At 47.2% G+C, this 21,213-nt stretch overlaps 1 protein-coding gene across 1 annotated transcript in view; it reads right to left on the reverse strand.

Annotated features, from left to right (window-relative positions):
- Nucleotides 1-8,264: 8,264 nt before the first annotated feature.
- The window catches only part of LOC140410270 (uncharacterized), a 75,300-nt gene continuing 62,351 nt past the window's right edge, over nucleotides 8,265-21,213 (reverse strand). The window contains exon 3 of the mRNA XM_072498237.1: nucleotides 8,265-9,799. Coding sequence (XP_072354338.1) covers nucleotides 8,698-9,799 — 1,102 coding nt within the window. The 3' untranslated portion in view covers nucleotides 8,265-8,697. The remainder of the gene's footprint in view (nucleotides 9,800-21,213) is intronic.

The raw sequence follows: 21,213 nt of genomic DNA on the forward strand, positions 1-21,213 counted from the left end.
CCAGGAAATTATTGTCAATTATCGTAAAAATCCACATAGTTGACCACTGCCCTTTAAGCCATGATGTGGAGATGCCGACGTTGGACTGGGGTGAGCACAGTAAGAAGTCATACAACACCAGGTTAAAGTCCAACAGGTTTGTGTCGAATCACTAGCTTTCGGAGCACTGCTCCTTCCTCAGGTGAATCATCAGAAAGCTAGTGATTCGAAACAAACCTGTTGGACTTTAACCTGGCGTTGTAAGACTTCTTACTGCTCTTTAAGGAAAGAAATTGCCATCCTTCCATGGTCTGGATGACATGTGATTCATCAGACATACGGCTGATTCAAACTGACCCCTACAATGGCCCAGCAAAGCCACTCAGTTAAATTAATTGAGAATCGCTTATTGTCACAAGTAGGCTTCAAATGAAGTTACTGTGAAAAGCCTCTAGTCGCCACATTCCGGCACCTGTTCGGGGAGGCTGGTACGGGAATTGAACCGTGCTGCTGGCCTGCCTTGGTCTCCTTTAAAAGCCAGCTCTTTAGCCCTGTGCTTGAAGGATAATTAGGGATGGGCAAGAAATGCTGGCCTTGTGAACGATTCCCACATCCCATGAAGGATTTTCTTTATCAGAAGAATAGGGAGCCTACTTATTCTTTGGCAGGTGCAAGTCTAGGTGGGGTCCAGGACAAAAGGGATTTCAAAATACAAGTACAAAATCACTATAAACCGTGACACAGGGTTAGCAAGGTCGTAAAGATCAAGCCAAGCGTTCAATTTTATTTCAAGAGGGATATAAATGAAAAGGGCTGGTTTAGCTCAGTGGCCTAGACAGCTGGTTTGTAATGCAGAACAAGGCCAGCAGTGCGAGTTCAATTCCCATACCGACTTACCCGAACAGGTGCCGGAATGTGGCGACTAGGGGATTTTTGCAGTAACTTAATACTTGTGACAATAAAATATTATTATTATTAGTCGGAAAGTGATGTTCAACCTATGTCAAGCCATAGCGAGACCACACTTAAAGAGCACTGTGCGCAGTTCTGGTCACCATATTATAAAAAGGATATCAAGACATTGGGAGAGGGAAGGGAGAAGATTGAGAATTATACCATAAAATCAGTATAGACTGGGTCTATGAAAAAGGCTGACCTAATAGAGGTCTTCAAAATGATTAAAGATTTTGACAGAGAGGATACAGAGAATGTTTCCAATAGTGGGGGACAGTAAAACTGGAGATCATTATTACAAGATAGTCACCAAGATATCCAGTAAGGAATTCAGAAATAAGTTCTTTACCCTGAGAATATGGAACTCGGTACCACATGGAGTAGTTGATTTGAATAGTATAGATGTAATTAAGCAGAAGCTGGACAAATATGATTTCAATGAGGGAAGATTTTATGGAGGCTGGAACACAGCAAACTCCCCGGCATGGGATGATTGGGGTGAATAGCTTGTTTCTGTGCTCTATATTCTGTGTGAGCGGGAAGAAATTCAGAATAGTGAATTTATTAACATTATTATTCTGCCAAACCTCACTTGATATTGAAATAGGGCACTATCAAAATATCACTGTACAGAGGGATAATGTCCCTTTAAATATGCAGGTCAAACGCCAGCCATGCTCAGTGTAACAACAGCACTGAGCCTGCATTGCGCCTTTGCAGTGGACACCTGTAAGAAATGGCCATTGAGAGGTTGAATCAACCATAATGGAAAGTCAGTTTTCTCAAACTGAGTGAGTGAGCTCGAGGATGGGTAGGGGTTGAGAGGTGGGTTCAGAGAGAGAGAGGGAAATTAAATAAAATGAGAATCCAATGGGGGTTAAGGGGACATCGACATTGTGGTGGGAAATCAAGAATCTCCAAGCAAAGATGGCGCTGCAAGAGGGCAATATGTGGTGTTGAGCTCAGGTGCGCTGGGGTGGTTTGTGAGCTGTGCCTAGGAGAGAGCAACTGAGCCAGCACACCGACTGGGAGTGGGGACTAGAGCTGCACTGGGACAGAGGAAATCATGGTCAAAAATAAAAGCAGAATTTAATTTTTGATGTATTATTTATTAATTCAAGACATATATAAAAATGTAAATAGATAAACTTTTAAGATATGTGAGACAACAGCAACCTGACCAAGAATCAAACTGTGAGTCTGTCAAGCCTCAGTGCACTCCTCCACAGTGATGAGACCTGGACAGCATTCACTGGTCAGGAGAAAAGGCTGAGCAGTTTCCACCTTCGCTATCTCAAGATGTATCCTCAGGGACTTAAAGGAAACAATTGCAGAGAAATTGGATGCATTGATTGTAATCTTCCAAAATTCCCTGGATTCTGGAAAGGTGCCAGCGAACTGGAAACTCGGAAATGTAACACTGTTATTCAAGAAAGGAGGAGGACAAAACAACCATTTAACCGAACACTTGTCTTTGGGAACATGCTGAAATCCATTAAAGAAGTAGGAAGACATGATTTTGTGAACGGGAAATCATGTTTGACAAATTTCTTGGAGTTATTTGAGCATTTAACAAGCAGGGTAGATAAAATGATACCAGTCGATGTAATTAATTTAGATTTCCAAAAAGCATTCTAAAAGGTGCCACATAAAGATTACTTTGCGAGGTACCAGCTTCTGATGTTGGGGTAATACATACAGTTATAGAATTTTACAGCCTAGAAAGAGGTAATTTGGCCCACTGTGTTTCTGCCAACCATCAAGAACTTATCTGTTCTAATCCCATATTCCAGCTCTGGGATCGTAGCCTTAGATGACATGGCATTTCAAATGCTCATTTAAATGCTTCTTAAATGTTGTGAAGGTTCACCGTTTCAGGCAGTGAGTTCCAAATTACCATGGGTGAAAAAGATTTTCCTGAAATCCTCCCTAAATTACCGCCCCTTACCTTAAATCTATGTCCCAATTTTACCTCGGGGACAGGTTTCTTCCTATCAACACTATCTATGACCCTCAATTTTGTACACCTCAATCAGGTCCCCCTTCCCCCCCTCAGATTCACTGCTCCAAAGAAAACAATATCAACCTATCTTCATAGCTGAACCACTCCACTTCTGCCACTAAGCCAAGTTTGGATCCTATTTGCCAAATTCCCCTCATTCCCAGGGGCTCAACATTCTCCCAAGTGGGACCTTGTCAAAGGCAACACTGAAGTCACTGTAGATTATATTAACTGCATTGCCATCATCTACACAACTAGTCATCACCTCGAAAAATTCAATTCAATTTGTTTGGCATGAGCTCCCCCTGACAAAGCCATGCTGACTATCCTTGATTAATCCTTTCCACTCAAAATTAAGTGAACATCAATTCTCTCCCTCAGAAATTTTTGCAATAATTTCCATACCACAGATGTTAAACTCACTGGCCTGCAATTACCTAGTTCTTCCCTACTTCCTTTCCTGAATAATGGTACCATATTAGCTGTCCTCCCGTCCTCTGGCACCTCTCCTGTGGCCAGAGTTGGAAATTAGTGTTCAGAGGCTCTGCAATCTTCTCCCTTGCCTCACACAGCAGCCTAGCATACATCTCATCTTTGCCTGGGGATGTATCCACTTTTAAAGCTGCTAAAACCGCTCATACTTCCTCCCTCAATGCTAATCTGTTGAATTATATCAACGTCCTACTCCCGCTTTCTACATACCTACGTCGTCCTTCCTTATAGTGAATACCAAATACTCATTTAATACCTGATTTACGTCTTTCAGCTCCACACACAGATTGCCACGTTAGTCTACTGGGTCTTACTCTTTCCCTGGTTACGCTCTTATCATAGAATTATAATTGTCCTTAAGATACTGAGAAGACATCTTGGGATTTCCTTCATTTTGTCCACCAGTGTTTTTTCATCCCCCCTCTTTGCTCTCCAAATTTATTTTTTAAGTAATCCCTGCACTTTCCATACTCCTCTTGGGCATCCACTGTTTACAGACCTCTGTTTCTGTCATAAGCCTCCCTTTTTTTCCTTATGCAATGCTGTATATCCCTTGATATCCTCGGTCCTCTGGACCTTTTTGTCCCACCCTTTTGCTTTAAGGATAGATAAAGTTGGGATAAATGATCATTTTCAGGATGGCAAACTGTAACACATGGGATGGCACAGCGATTAATGTTGGGGCCTCAAATGTTTACAATCGATATCAATGACTTTGGTGAAAGGACTGACTGCATTGTCGCCAAACTTGTTGCTGATATGAAAGAGGTTGTGAGGACACAAAGAGTTTACAAAGGAAAATATATAGGAGAGGCGAGTGGGATAAATTTGACTGGCGAAGTATACAATTCATCCAATACAAATGAGTAATGTGATATATCAGTTTCAATGTTGCTGTGATGTCAACAACGTGGCCGTACACTCCAATGGCTGCTGGATCGTATCAAAATGCATGTCTCCCTGGGGGTCACGTGATGTAAACACGGAAGTGGTTGCATTTTCGGGAACTCTTGCACTACTCATCTTTTAATCCTTTTTTTATCCTGATACACAACCCTTATTTATTTGATCCCAATGTGTATAACCTGTGCTATGTTTCTGGCATATCCCAATTGAATTTTGGCAATGGGAAGCTGAACTCAGTTCAGAAAATCTTTGTTTGATTCTGGTGGTTGGAGGTGGCTGTGGTGGGGACCAGGTTGCCGTGGCGGTTTCGCTGGTGAGCGGACCCCCACTTCGGCGGTGCCGTTGACATCATGATGATGGCTGTCATTGTGAATGAAGTTGTGGGTGATGGTCTCGGCTTCCTGGCACAGACTATTGGTGCCCATGCTGATGAGCTGTGAGATACCCGAAGGAGAATGGATGAAGTGGAGAAGAAAATCTTGTCAGGCGATGGGGTAGTTTGCTCGGTGGGGGCTCACCTTCAGTCCTTGGAAATCCTGCTGCATGGTATAGTGAACATCCTGGTTGATTTGGGTAGACGGGGCCGGAGGAGTATCTGCGTGCCCGGTGTCCCGTTAAGAACTGGGGCTGAATACCCGGCCGAATTTGAGAACTAGCTGCCATGTTTTCACAACCTTGATTTTAAGGCTGAGCGTTTTGAGTTCAATGAAGCACATTGTATCTGGTTTTCGAGGCCTGGGGTCGGTCGAAACTCCAACCACTGGCCTTATGTTGCCCTGTCCTCAGTGTTTGTCAAGAAGGGCTGGAGGTGGCTGGATGTGATGGGTCTTCACCACCCACTGGGCCTGGATACTTTATTTACCAGGGCTTCGGAACGACATGGAGGAGGTACAAAGGTATCAGTGAAACTCTGGATGGATCCTGGTTATTGCTCGACAATCCTGTCATGTATTTGGCCTTGCAAAGCTCCATGGATGGTTATATTACCCTGTAGGCCATCATTAATCCTTAACATTTTTCCCTTGTGATTATACTCCTGATTCCGTGCATTTTATCCTGACAAGGGTTTAAGATATATGAGCACAGAGGTATTTGTCACCTGTTATCCTGCAAAAAAAGTCAGGATTGACTATTTTTTCTCTTTGCTGATATGCATCCACCAGGATGCTCCAATAGTGGAACAAGGGAGGCCTTAGTTTAAGGTGTTTGCATTCAATCTTCCTTTTGATGTGTGGTACCACGGGAGTGAGGTGAGTCTGGGGATCTGCCCACACCCTGCTTCTGGTCCTGTGTTGAACTTTACTCCTCTGGTTCAGTGTTTGCAATACGGAGGTATTTCTTAATTTGGGGATAGATGTAGGACACCTTCTGTCTATTGGGGAGCATATGACATGAAGGTTATGCAGTATTTATCTATTATTTTTGTGCAGTAATCCTTACATTTACACTGAGAAAGTACATTTTTTGGTACCCTGCACTTCATTTATAGATACGATGAGTAACACCACAGCAGGGTGGCAGGTAGGTGGTTTGGCAAAGAGGTGGTTGGTATAGCCTTACAAGTCCTCATTGTGGGTGAGAAAAACTCCCTCAATAGTTCGAACTATTGAGGTTGCATCTTTCTTTTGTTATCCTTGCTTGTCTCCTATGAAGACGGAGACAGATCATGGGCTGGATTCTCCGCAGCCCCATACCAAAATCACGTTTGGTGCGGGGACAGAGAATCAACTTTCCCAACGAAATCGGGCCAGGCGCTGGTCTGGCGATTTGCCAGGCCTTGAAAATCTAAACGTTCGCGAATTACTCCACGCGGCTGGTGCCATTGCCAGAGGCCCATCCAGCGAACCTCCGCTCCCGACCGGCCGGGTTCCCGACGGTGTGGAACTAACATGTTATGGCCGGTTGGGACTCTTGCATATCGGCTGCGGTATCAGCCCGTGGCCGGCCTGGTGGGGGGGCGGGGGGGATCAGCCACCGGGGGGCCTGGTGGGGGGCCTTATGGGCGGCCGGGGGAGAGCTCGGACCGGACGGACCCTAAGGCACACGCCTGATCGTAGGGGCCTACATCTTCTAGATGCCTCCGCGGTCAAAGTCCGCCATGGCGCTCTGCGTGGCGGCCATAGGCCGCCGCCGTACGCATGCGCGGAATCGATGCCGGAAGTGCTAAGGCTATACCAACCACCTCTTTGCCAAACCACCTACCTGCCACCCTGCTGTGGTGTTACTCATCGTATCTATAAATGAAGTGCAGGGTACCAAAAAATGTACTTTCTCAGTGTAAATGTAAGGATTACTGCACAAAAATAATAGATAAATACTGCATAACCTTCATGTCATATGCTCCCCAATAGACAGAAGGCCCCCCGAATCCGCAGCCAAAGCTGTGTGAAGCCCTCCGGGTCCCTGCTAGCCCCCTGAGGGTAAGTGAATCGGCTTGCATTTTTTTCAAGAAACCCGGGAGTGCAATGCCTGCGTTTTTACACCGGCTTGGGGACATAGTCCCATTTTGGGAGAATCCAGCCCCATGTATCCTGGAAGGGCTGGGTTCTTTTTTTTCCTGTTGTTGGCGCCTCTGGTGCTGTTACAGTAGGGGGCAATATGTACTGGTGTGTCCCTGGGTGTGGACAGTTAATCCTTGGATATCTAGCCTTTCTTAGGTTGGTCTAAATTGACTTGCTGCGCGGATAGTGACAGTGATCGCTTGATTACTTGGCTCATGGAATGTACGGTGGGCATATTATCCTGTTCCTAGGTTTTCTTTGGTGAGGGAAAATGAGTGGAATCTCATTGATGTCAAGGCCTTTGTGGTGCCTCTGCGCTGCCTAAAGACAGTGGCAATAGGTTTTGTTCAACGTATAAGAGTGATGGGAGTACACTTGGCCTATCGGCCCCTACTCTTGTGTGTGTTGATCCTGGTTTGGCTCGATTGATTAGGTTAGCGCAGTTGTAACTGTGTTTATCTGGGTCAGTTTGAGGGTGTGTTGAACAGGGGAGCAGGTCACTCTCCCTGAGATGTCCCCTGGAGGCTTCTGGACTGCTCTTATCGAGATTTGGTTTCCCTGGGGATATAGTATCTGGTTGGCTGTGTGGCCTGAGTGCGAGTCTGTGTTTCAGCTTAGCATTATTAGTCTTTCTTCAGTTGGAGATTAGGCTGGATGGAGAAGTCATCCTTCTCAAAATGGTCTGATATAGGAACTCCCAGACTGTCCTCCTTCTTAAGGTTAGGGCTTCCTTGGGGGAGTGGGTTATGCTGCTCTGTTCCTAGTATTCTTTTTGTGAAAGGGTACATTGGTTGACCACGTCTGGTGTCTATTGGCTAATCCTCGTGTTGTTCTCGCTCTCTCAGCAGTTTCCTTTTATCGGGTAGGTGAGCTGCTGATACAGCCTCTGATTGGTTATACTTAATTTTGGAAGGTTTCCCTTATTCTGACAGCAGAGGACAGCTGGATCTCTCCCCAACATATCTCGTTGATGGGTGTCTCGACAATTCTTCTCCTTGTCAGTGGGGTATCCTTGGTGGAAAAGAACTTAAGTTTTCCGGTTTGTGTGTTCAACTGAGCTACAACTAAGAGGGAGGAACCCCACGTAAAAGCTACCTCAATACTCAGTCTTTGGAAACGCTCCTGCAACAATGATTGATAATCTGAACCATTTGAACGAATATTTGCTAGCGTTTTCTGTATGCGTATGTGGAATAATAACTCTATGCTGTCATAGGTTTGGGGGATTTGTTGAGTCTTGTGGTAAAATGTAAAACCTTCAATAAAATGATTCATTAAAAAAAACGTGTGCCTCTTCGGCAGCTCACAATAGGTAGATTACTCACCACACTCAACCAGATCATGATTGTAAAACTCAGAATTTGCCAGGCCATTAGATATGATTCCGTGATTCAAGAACACTTGCTGAATAATGCAGAGTCTGCTAAGAATTGCACCACAGCCAATTTAAGATGATCAGACAGGCTCACAATGTGGCTCACTCACGCTTGGCTAAAAGTTACATATATTCATAAACAGGACCTATCCTCTCCGAGCAGAAGGTACATATCTAATCATTGTGCTATTTACAAATTAAACCAAGGTCTGAGGGATAATGTTCATTGGTGAATTCTTCATTGAAACACCTCTTATGATCATATTTGCATTGTTAACAAACCAGCATAATTTTCCGATGCAGTATAAATTGTTGTTCCCTTTCTTGCACCTGTCCTGATGAGTTCAATATGTAAAGCTTTGATGGCATGTCTCTCCTTTTTGTCCGTAATACGCAACCAAGTAAGTACCTACAGAATTAGAGCATGTCTCTCCCTTGTGTCAGTAATACTCAACAAAGCAAGTACCTACAGAATTGGAGCGGTGCAGTTAGTTATGAACTTGCTGGTGCTTCACCAGGTAGGATGATCGACTGAATCCCTTCCCACACACAGAGCAGGTGAAGGGCCTTTCTCCAGTGTGAACTCGCTGATGGCTTAGTAGATTGGAGACTTGTGCGAATCCCTTCCCACACACTGAGCAGGTAAACGGCCTCTCCCCAGTGTGAAGCCGCTGGTGACTTAGCAGATGGGAGATTTGTATGAATCGCTTCCCACACAACGAGCAGGTGAATGGTCTCTCCCCAGTGTGAACTCGCTTGTGTGTCAACAGGTCTGATGATTGATTAAATCCCTTCCCACACATGGAACAGGTGAACGGTCTCTCCCTGGTGTGAATTCGCTGGTGTGTCAGCAGGGTTGATGACCGAATGAATCCCTTCCCACACATGGAGCAGGTGAATGGCCTCTCTCCAGTGTGAACGCGCTGGTGTGCCAGGAGGCTTGCTGACTCAGCAAATCCCTTTTCACACACGAAGCAGGTGAATGGCCTCTCCCCAGTGTGAACTCGCTGGTGTCTCAACATATTGGAGGCTTGAGTGAATCCCTTCCCACAAATAGGGCAGGTAAATGGATTCTCACCAGTGTGCACTCGCTGGTGCGTCAGCAGGTTGGAGACGTGAGCGAATCTCTCCTCACACACAGAGCAGGCGAATGGTCTCTCTCCGGTGTGAACTCGCTGGTGTGTCAGTAAATTAGATGACTGAGTAAATCCCTTCCCACACACAGAGCAGGTGAACCGTCTTTCCCCACTGTGAACTCGTTGGTGTCTCAGCAAGGTTGATGACATAGTAAATCCCTTCCCACACACAGAACAAATGAATGGTCTCTCCCCAGTGTGAACTCGCTGATGTGCCAGCAAGGTTGAAGACAGAGCGAATCCCTTCCCACACACAGAGCACGTGAAAGGTCTCTGCCCAGTGTGAACTCGCTGATGTCTCCGTAAAGTTGATGACTGAGTGAATCCCTTCCCACACTCGGGGCATGTGAAAGGTCTCTCCCCAGTGTGAACTCGCTGGTGTCTCAGCAGATCGGATGACTGAGTAAATCCTTTCCCACACATAGAACAGGTGAATGGCCTTTCCCCAGTGTGACTGTGTTGATGAGTTTCCAGCTCAGATGGGTGACTGAATCTCTTCCCACAGTTCCCACATTTAGACGGCCTCTCCCTGGTTTGGTCACACTCATGCCTCCCCAGGTCCGATGATCGTTCAAATCTGCATCCACACGGGGGACATGTGTATAGTTTGTCCACACTGCAAATGCTGCTGTACTGTTCCATATTGCCAATAATCTTCAGGTCCTGATAAATAGTGAGTCCAGGAGATCGGTCTGGTATTTTCTCTGTGCTTCCTGTCTGCAAACTCTTTCCCTGTAAAGGAAGTTACCATCAGCAATAATTAAAAACTGAAGGAGGAATTCAGAGCAATTTACTAACTTTACCATATATTACTCCAGAGTGTGCATGAGGTATGGTAATCCTCAAGGTAAATCACCAACAGACATTAGACAATAAACCGTATGACATAGGAGCAGAATTAGGCCACTTGGCCCATCGAGTGTGCTCCGCTATTCAATCATAAAGAACAAAGAAAATTACAGCACAGGAACAGGCCCTTTGGCCCTCCCAGCCTGCACCGATCCAGATCCTTTATCTAAACCTGTCACCTACTTCCCTCTGTTCCCCGCCCATTCATATATCTGTCCAGATGCATCTTAAATGATGCTATCGTGCCCGCCTCTACCACCTCCGCTGGCAAAGCGTTCCAGGCACCCACCACCCTCTGCGTAAAAAACTTTCTACGCACATCTCCCTTAAACTTTCCCCCTCTCACCTTGAAATCGTGACCCCTTGTAATCGACACCGCCACTCTTGGAAAAAACTTGTTGCTATCCACCCTGTCCATACCTCTCATAATTTTGTAGACCTCAATCAGGTCCCGCCTCAACCTCCGTCTTTCCAACGAAAACCATCCTAATCTACTCAACCTTTCTTCATAGCTAGCACCCTCCATACCAGGCAACATCCTGGTGAACCTCCTCTGCAACCTCTCTAAAGCATCCACATCCTTCTGGTAATGTGGTGACCAGAACTGCACGCAGTATTCCAAATGTGGCCGAGCCAAAGTCCTATACAACTGGAACATGACCTGCCGACTCTTGTACTCAATACCCCGTCCGATGAAGGCAAGCATGCTGTATGTCTTCTTGACCACTCTATCGACCTGCGTTGCCACCTTCAGGGTACAATGGACCTGAACTCCTAGATCTCTCTGTACATCAATTTTTCCCAGGACTCTTCCATTGACCGTATAGTCCGCTCTTGAATTAGATCTTCCAAAATGCATCACCTCACATTTGCCTGGATTGAACTCCATCTGCCATTTCTCTGCCCAGCTCTCCAATCTATTTATATTTTGCTGTATTCTCTGACAGTCCTCCTCGCTATTGGCAACTCCACCAATCTTAGTATCATCTGCAAACTTGCTAATCAGGCCACCTATACCTTCGCCCAGATCATTTATGTATATGACAAACAACAGTGGTCCGAGCACGGATCCCTGTGGAACACCACTAGTCACCTTTCTCCATTTTGAGACACTCCCTTCCACCACTACTCTCTGTCTCCTGTTGCCCAGCCAGTTCTTTATCCATCTAGCTAGTACACCCTGAACCCCATACGACGTCACTTTTTCCATCAACCTGCCATGGAAAACTTTATCAAACGCCTTACTGAAGTCCATGTATATGACATCTACAGCTTTTCCCTCATCAATCAACGTTATCACTTCCTCAAATAATTTTTTTTTTCCTGTTATTTTTCTCATCCCCATTCTCCTCATAACCCCTGATCCCCTTATTGATCAAAAACCTATCTCTCTCTGTCTTAAAGACACTCAGTGATTTGGCCTCCATGGCCTTCTGCGGCAAAGAGTTCCACAGATTCACCACCCTCTGGCTGAAGAAATTCCTCCTCATCTCTGTTTTAAAGGATCGTCCCTTTAGTCTGAGATTGTGTCCTCTGCTTCTAGTTTTTCTTTCAAGTGGAAACCTCCTCTCCCCGTCCACTCAATCCGTCCTCCCCTCAACAGTCAACTGGGACTATGGCGACTTAAACTCAAGAACCTTCAATCTCTCACCTCTAAATTTAAATCAGTCACTCTCAGAATGCCTGTCCCTTTAAATCATGAGTGATTGCAGAGGAACAGTGTCCCTTTAAATATGCCGAGCTGCTGCCGGGAGACGCGCATGCTCAGTCGGCTGTGCGCGTCGGACTCCTGAGCAAGGCGGACATTGCAAGGCCGAATCGTGGACGGAAAATTAATTTTCCCAAATTGAGTGAGCTCGGGGATGGCGTCGAGGCGGGTGGAGAGAGAATAAAATAAAATACAAACCTGAGAGTCCGACCGGGCGAACGGTCACCGCCGAAGCAGATGCGACCGCGACGCTGCGATGCGTAGACCACGTGATTCTGAATGCTCGTTGATGCCTTGAGTGACGTGCACACTGACCAATAGGAAGAGGGGGGGCAAAGCTGGAGGAGCGAGGAGGAGGTGGGTGCTCCAACTAATGGCAATGCGGCAAGGGGGCGGGCCATCTGGAGGGAGCTGGTGCGGATTGTGACGCCCTGTCCCCAGGTGAGAGCAACTGAGTCAACAGAGACGAGAAGTGGGAACAGGGATAAGGGAACCAGAAGTGACAGACATATACATATGTATATTTTATACGGATATAACAAACTATATAGATATATATTTTTGTATAGTGAGTGTAGTAAATGTAATAATTGGAGGCTACCAGTGACAAGGCATCTCGTAAACAGGAGATCCAGAGTTCAAATCTCAGCGGTGCCTTTAGACGTGTAGTCGATGCACGGTTTTAGATTGCGAGATGAAGAACGAATGTTGGAAAACTGGGAAAACCTGATGAAAGCATAAAATCATGGGAAAATCTGTACCACCAACTTTAAAGCACACTTTGTCCTGTTCTCTATCATATGTTATGGGCAGGAGGGTAGCATAGTGATTAGCACAATTGCTTTACAGCTCCAGGGTCCCAGGTTTGATTCCCGGCTTGGGAGTCTTCACGTTCGCCCCATGTGTGCGTGGGTTTCCTCCGGGTGCTCCGGTTTCCTCCCACAGTCCAAAGATGTGCAGGTTAGGTGGACTGGCCATGCTAAATTGCCCTTAGTGTCCAAAATTGCCCTTCGTGTTGGTAACTGAGTGATGGGGATAGGGTGGAGGTGTGCAGTTGGGAAGGGTGCTCTTTCCAAGAGCTGGTGCAGACTCGATGGGCCGAATGGAGGGCTCCTGCAAAAATGTCAAATTACAAATTCAAACTATGTTGTAATCCATGTGTCCATCTCAACTCTAGAATCAATCTGGCTGCAAAGGGCCCCATGCTCTTGTAGCTGTATGTACCATCACTCATTGGGTGATCCGGTCCATAACCCTTTTGATGAATGCCCCTTAAAGAGGCTCGCTGCTACATTCATCTCCCATAAAGTCTTTTGTTACGTAGTACATTGATAACTTTACTTTCAAAACATTGGCATATCAGAAACTCATCCTGCCAGGGCACTTTCTTTATCTCTGGGAGTTCCACTGTAGAGGTAGTCAGAGTTGGACTTGCTTCACCCGGACTCTGCTGGGACCATAACGTCACTTCCCACTACTTCCTCACTTTCATTTGGAGCAGCAGTTAGGCCTATTACTGGCTGGTCAGATACTTCGCTCCTTGGACAAACAATAATACTATTTGCTGGCACAATTGGATTAGGCAGTAGCACTGGCTCTCGAGATAGCTTCAGTCTCCTCAAATGATCTGTATGTTTCTTCAAGAATTTGTCCTGGACTTTCACTTCACAGGGCAATGGCCACGTCTTGGCCATCACAACTCCAGGACCCAACTTGGTCCACTTACAAAGTTCTTTACAAATCATCTATCTCAAATGCTCATTCCAAATTTGACAAATCATGGTTCCTTTCCTGGCAACTCTGCCTTGTCGCCACTCTCACTGCCACGTTTGGAATCACCAGGCGCAACCTGGTTCTAAAGCGCCGATCCATCAGCAGCCCAGCTGGAGCTGTTCCAGTGGTTCTATAGGCTAACAGGAACCTTGCTATCTTGGTTTCTATTGGCGCAGGCAATTACTTCATCGCACCAACCTTAAAAGTCGGAATTGCGTGCTCTATCTTTCCATTTGATGAGGGGTTATGAAGTCCATTTCGGATTTGCTTTATTCCATTAAATGTCATGAACTTCTGGAATTCAGCGCTTTTGAATACCGTTCAATTGCCCGAGACAAGTACTTCTGGTGTGCCCTGGGTGGCGAAGCATTGGCGCAGTTTCTCAACATGTGGTATATGAAGTTGCGGACTTCATTCCAAATACCTCCACCCTATTCAACTGGCATCCATTTGCAAAGGAACATCGTGCCTATAAATGGGCCAACATAATCCACGTGACTGTTCACCTATGCCCGACCAGGCCATTCCCACAGGTGTAGGAGGGCTGTAGCAGGTAGCTTGTGCTGAAACTGGCACTGGCCGCATTGTTTCACAATCCTTTCTACGTCAGCATTTATGCCAGACAATCTAGCGGAGCTTCTCGCCAGTATTTTCATCTTTTACATGCTCCGATGTGCACATTGCATTTCTTCCAGCAGTAACTCTCTCCCTGGTATGGGGAGAGAGTTACCACTCTCACTCACCAAATGAGAACACCATCCTCGCAGCTAAGCTCATCTTTCCTGAGCTGATGATGCTTAATTTCCTCTGCGGATCTCTCATTCTGCCTCCCATACAGTATCCAGTTTAGTCTTAGAAGAAAGTGGGTCTCTATTGGTCCAGTACTTAATCTGGCGTGCTGCCAAAGAGTCCAGAAAGTTTAAAACCTTTACAATCTCTTGTATTACCGGAGGGGTAGCATGCTTTCAGGTAACAGAAAGCTGAGAATCGTACGGCAAGTAACTCACTTCATGACTCCCCAAAGCCTATCCAACATCTACAAGGCACAAGTCAAGAGCGTAATGAAATACTCTTCACTTGCCTGGATGAGTGCAGCTTCAACAATACTCAAGAAGCTCAAAACCATCCAGGACAAATCAGCCCACTTGATTGCTCCCCCTTCCACAAACATTCAAACCCTCCACCACAGATGGACAGTACAGCTGTATGTACCATCTACAAGATCCACTGCAGTAACTCGCCACAGTTCCTCAGACAACATCTTCCAAATCCACAACTGCTACCATCTAGAAGGACAAGAGCAGTAGATACCTGGGAATCCCATCACTTGGAGGTTCCCCTCCAAATCACTCCACACCCTGACTCAGAAATATATTGCTGTTCTTTCACTGTCACTGGGGAAACATCCTGGAACTCCCTCCCTTACAGCACTTTGTGTGCACCTACACCTCAAGGACTGCAGCGGTTCAAGGAGGCAACTCATTACCACTTTCAGAAGGGCAACTAGGGATTGGCAATAAATGCTGGCCTAGCCAGTGACGCCCATATCCCGTAAATGAATAAACAAAAATTTAAGGTGACTGCATTGGCTATGTGAGCCCGTAGCTGATGTTCGAAGGTATACACATAAGCTGACAAGAGCAGTGGTCATCACCTACCAGAAGCAAATGGCAGAATCACTTTTTGTCTTCCCTGAAAAGCCCTAAATGTGACTTATGGTCTGTGATGATAGATTGAACTAATGGTGGATGCCTGCCCCACAATCCCCCGCTCCCCGGAATCCGCTCTATCCCTCTCACTAATTTCCTGAGGCGCTGCGATTGCGCGTGCCCCCCCGGGACAAGGCCACTCGCGCGGCATTCTGGGAGGCTACTGTGTTGCGAGTCAGACACACTGGAAACGGGAGAAGAAACCGGAAAACAGCGGCGAGGATGGGGGAGGGGCTGCAGGATCGCTTTAATGGTCACCCCTTATCCCCGACACCAGACCCTCCCCCCAACCTGGGGTCATGTTGGAGAGGGGCCATTGATTGTGCTGGGAAACAACAGCAAGAGGAGCTCAGAGCTGGAGGAGCAAAGGCAGCAGCGAAAGAGAAAATGCTGGAAATCTCAGCAAGTCTGGCAGCATTTGTAGGGAGAAAAGAGATAACGTTTCGAGTCCTTATTAAAGGTTTGACAAAGAGTCATCGGACTCCAAATGTTAGCTCTTTTCTCCATACAGATACTGCCACACTTGCTGAGATTTTCCAGCATTTTCTCTTTCGTTTCAGATTCCAGCATCTGCAGTAGTTTGCTTTTATCCTTCAGGCAGCAGCGAGATGTGTCCCCATTCTGGGGGCGATTGAGGACTGGAACCTGAGTCAGTCAGTCAGGGGAGTCAGTGTGAATCCCTGGGAAATCATTCAGCTCTCCCCAGCGACTTCAACCTGGGGAGAGCTCATTCGCCTGCTCTGTGTGAGGGGAGGGATTCACTCAGCATTCACCTGGTTCACACACCATTGAGTTCACAAGTGACAGAATGGAATAGATTCTGGGGTCACATGTCAATCATGTTCAAGGATTGTGCAGCTAGGTGGCGCAGTAGTTAGCATTGCTACCTCACGGCAGGTTGGATCCCGGCTCTGGGTCACTGTCCGTGTGGAGTTTGCACATTCTCCCTGTGTTTGCATGGACTTCACCCCACAACTCAAAGATGTGCAGGATAGGTGGATTGGCCTCGATAAATTGCCCCTTAAGTGGAAAAAAAAATTGGGTACTCTAAATTTATAAAATAAAAAATCATGTTCAGGATTAACATTCTGAAAGTTGAAGTTTGTTCTGTTGATGTTAATAAACTATATAAATGGGCTGCTGTTTAATATTCTGGATAAATGTCAAATAACATGTCAAGCTTTGTGTTAAACACATTGTTGTAGATTTTTGTCTTTCCCACCTGGGTGTCTAACATCACTTGGCTGAAGCTCAGAAAGGACAATCTGGGGGGAGGATTCTACTGCAGGAACAGAACTTCAACTGGGTCACGGCCCCTTAGGGCCACTGAGAGGAAAAAGCAGAATTCTGTTTTCTGACATCAAACTCCCCGTTTGGGTTAATCTTCAGGCGTGTAAGAAATGTGTCCCAGTTGCTTCTGTGTAGCACATACCATCTAAAGATGATCAAGCTGAAGCTGTGTTGCATCCATGGTTGCAGAGAAAGTGGACGGAAAAATGAAAACTCCCTGAAATCCTCTGATTTATGTTTTGTCACCATCATGTTTCAAAGCTCCCAAGCACAGAGCTGAAGCTCCTTTACAACTGTGGTTGTGCAATCTGAGTCAGGCAGACTGGGAACGTGCTGTTAAATCAGAGATTGGTGTAAAACTGCTCTCTCCTGACTGAAATGGCAGGATTCAGTTTCCAGTTTAGAATGGCTATGGTGATTATCCTATGAAGTTTTGAAGGTAACAGGCCTAACTATATGAGTCGGAACCCCCAGTGGGTGCAGAAGGGATGAGGCAATTTCTGGACCAGTTGAGGTTCCCGAGGGTGGAAGAGGGTCTGGTGGAGGGGCTGGGGGCACCGATCGAGATAGAAGAAATTATTAAGGGGCTAGAGGGTATGCAGTCAGGCAAAGCTCCGGGGCCAGATGGCTTTCCGGTGGAAATGTTTAAAAAAATTTCAGAGATGTTGAGCCCACTGCTGATGAGGCGAGAGAGAAGGGAATCCTCCCCCTACAATGTCGCAGGCCTCAATCTCACTCATTGTGAAACGGGAGAAGGACCCTGAACAGTGCGGCTCTTAAAGGCCAATCTCGTTGCTAAATGTGGATGCCAAGCTATTGGCTAAGATCTTGGCCATGAGGATAGAGGATTGTGTCCCGGGGGTGATAGAGGAGGACCAGACCGGATTTGTTAAAGGCAGGCAACTTAATGCTAATGTGCGGAGGCTTTTAAATATTGTTATGATGCCCTTGGAAAGAGAGGAAGCAGAGGTTGTGGCAGCGATGAATGCAGAGAAAGCTTTCAGTAGGGTGGAGTGGGAGTACCTGTGGGAGGCACTGGATGGGTTTGGTGAGGGCTTTATCGGGTGGGTGCGATTGCTGTACCAGGCGCCTGTGGCAAGCGTGCGCACGAAGCAGCTTAGGTCGGGGTATTTTAAATTGCACCGGCAGACGAGGCAAGGGTGTCCCCTTGTGGTGAGCCACGTATGGCTACGTAAGGCTGTTCGACTGTTCTATTAGTTATCCTTATCTCCACTGTTGTATATACTTATTGTTATTGCTGTTCTGTTATTGGTTGTTGCTGTTGTACTGTTGGAATGTTATTATTGGTGCTGCTGTTGGCTCTGCCTGTGGCTCCGCCCAGCTGTGGAGGTATAAAGCCTGTTGACCTGGGTCGGCCTGCAGTGCGGGAGGAGCTACAGGTCGGCACATATTTAGTTTATGAAAGCATCGGTTCACTGCTTCTCAGCGTCTCGTCTGAATTGATGTCTATCAATTTAATAAACTACATTTTGATAATGGATGCTGCCCTCAAACCTGAACGTCTCAAACTGGATCCGCAGGCCGCTGAAGCGCCGGCTATCTTTGAGCATTGGCTCAGCTGCTTCGAGGCCTACCTCGAATCCTCGACTGCTGCGGTTTCCCCGGTACTCAAGCAACGTCTCCTCAACGCCCGGGTGAGCCACCGGATCTTCCAGTTAATCCGAGATGCGGGCTCGTATATGGAGGCTGTAGATGTACTCAAGGAACAGTTTGTGAGGCTGGTCAACAAGGTCCTTGCCCGACACCTCCTCACCACGCGGCGTCAGCGCCAAGGTGAGTCACTCGCGGTATATCTTTGTGAGTTGAGGGTACTCGCCCGCAGTTGTAACTGCTGGGCCGTCTCTGTATCGGAGCATTTGGAGCTAATGATTCCGGACACTTATGTGGCTGGAGTCCGGTCCAGCTATGTCCGGCAGTGCCTCCTCGAGAAAGGGGCTCTCGACCTCGAAGCAATAGTGAAGCTGGCTACCTCATTAGAAGTGGCTTTCCAGAACCTCGAGGCCTTCTTGTCCGACCACGCGGCATCCTCGGGGACGTCAGAGGCGAAGCCATCACCCGACCCAGGCGTATCTCACTCCTGCGCCGCACGGCTGCCGGCCAGCTCCGGAGGACCTTGCTGTTATTTCTGCAGGCAGGGCCAGCATCCCCGGCAATGCTGCCCAGCTCGCAGCGCTGTGTGTAATGAGTGCGGCAAGAAAGGTCATTTTGCAAAGGTGTGTCTGAGCAGCTCTAAAGTCCCAAAATCAAAAGGCTGTCAGCCTGAGGTTCACAGACTCCACAACGTGGCATCGTGCCTGTCGGGACCGCCCCCTTCCGATGCAGCCCGCCACGTGAGACCAGTGGGCGCCGCCATAAGACCATAAGACATAGGAGTGGAAATAAGGCCATTCGGACCATCGAGTCCACTCCACCATTCAATCATGGCTGATTTCAACTCCATTTACCCGCTCTTAATAGCCTTTAATAGCCCTTAATTCCTCGAGAAATCAAGAATTTATCAACTTCTGTCTTAAAGACACTCAACGTCCCGGCCTCCACCGCCCTCTGTGGCAATGAATTCCACAGACCCACCACTCTCTGGCTGAAGAAATTTCTCCTCATCTCTGTTCTAAAGTGACTCCCTTTTATTCTAAGGCTGTGCCCCCGGGTCCTAGTCTCTCCTGTTAATGGAAACAACTTCCCTACATCCACCCTATCTAAGCCATTTATTATCTTGTAAGTTTCTATTAGATCTCCCCTCAACCTCCTAAACTCCAATGAATATAATCCCAGGATCCTCAGACGTTCATCGTATGTTAGGCCTACCATTCCTGGGATCATCCATGTGAATCTCCGCTGGACCCGCTCCAGTGCCAGTATGTCCTTCCTGAGGTGTGGGGCCCAAAATTGCTCACAGTATTCTAAATGGGGCCTAACTAATGCTTTAGAAAGCTTCAGAAGTACATCCCTGCTTTTATATTCCAAGCCTCTTGAGATGAATGACAACATTGCATTTGCTTTCTTAATTACGGACTCAACCTGCAAGTTTACCTTTAGAGAATCCTGGACTAGGACTCCCAAGTCCCTTTGCACTTCAGCATTATGAATTTTGTCACCGTTTAGAAAATAGTCCACGCCTCTATTCTTTTTTCCAAAGTGCAAGACCTCGCACTTGCCCACGTTGAATTTCATCAGCCATTTCTTGGACCACTCTCCTGAACTGTCTAAATCTTTCTGCAGCCTCCCCACCTCCTCCATACTACCTGCCCCATCACCTATCTTTGTATCATCGGCAAACTTAGCCAGAATGCCCTCAGTCCCGTCATCTAGATCGTTAATATATAAAGAGAACAGCTGTGGCCCCAACACTGAACCCTGCGGGACACCACTCGTCACCGGTTGCCATTCCGAACAAGAACCTTTTATCCCAACTCTGCCTTCTGCCTGACAGCCAATCGTCAATCCATGTTCGTACCTTGCCTCGAATACCATGGGCCCTTATTTTACTCAGCAGTCTCCAGTCTCAGCAGCCATCTTGGCCGACATCGTCGATGCCGCCATTTTGTTATCGCACTGCTGCCACAGATAGTCCTTCGCATTACCCAGTCCCGGCCTTACCATCTGCGAAATTCGATGATGGCTGTCAAACTCAACAGGCAGGAGGCATCCTGCCTCTTCGACTCCGGGAGCACAGATAGTTTTTTCCACCCAGATATGGTAAGGCCCTCCAGGTCCTCCCCGTCTCGCAGACTATATCCCTCGCGTCCGGTTCGCACTCCGTACAGATCCGGGGGTATTGCGTCGCAAACCTGTCAGTACAAGGCGTAGAGTACACTAAATTTAAGCTCAACGTCCTCGCTCATCTCTGCGCTCCCCTCCTGCTCGGGTTAGATTTCCAGTGCAACCTCCAAAGCCTAACACTAAAATTCGGGGGACCCCTGCCCCCTCTCACGATCTGTAGCCTCGCGACCCTGAAGGTCGCCCCTCCTTCGCTCTTCGCAAACCTCACCCCAGACTGTAAGCCCGTCGCCACCCGGAGCAGACGGTACAGTGCTCAGGACAGGGCTTTCATCAGGTCAGAGGTTCAGCGGCTCCTGGAGGAAGGGATCATCAAGGCCAGCAACAGACCCTGGAGAGCACAAGTGGCGGTCGTCAGGACTGGGGAATAGAACCGGATGGTAGTCGACAACAGTCAGACGATCAACCGGTACACGCAGCTCGATGTGTACCCCCTCCCATGCATATCTGATATGGTCAATCAGATTGCGCAGTATTGAGTCCTCTCTACGGTAAACTTGAAGTCCACGTACCACCAGCTCCCTATCCGGCCGGAAGACCGCCACTACACTTCCTTTGAGGCAGATGGCCGCCTCTTCCATTTCCTCAGGGTCCCCTTCGGCATCACAAACGGGGTTTCCGTCTTCCAACGAACAATGGACCGAATAGTGGACCAGTACGGGCTGCGCGCCACGTTCCCGTACTTGGATAATGTCACCATCTGCGGCCATGACCTGCAGGACCATGACGTGAACCTAGACA

The sequence above is a fragment of the Scyliorhinus torazame genome, chromosome 4 (assembly GCF_047496885.1).
Source record: "Scyliorhinus torazame isolate Kashiwa2021f chromosome 4, sScyTor2.1, whole genome shotgun sequence".
NCBI classification, from domain to species: Eukaryota; Metazoa; Chordata; class Chondrichthyes; order Carcharhiniformes; family Scyliorhinidae; genus Scyliorhinus; species Scyliorhinus torazame.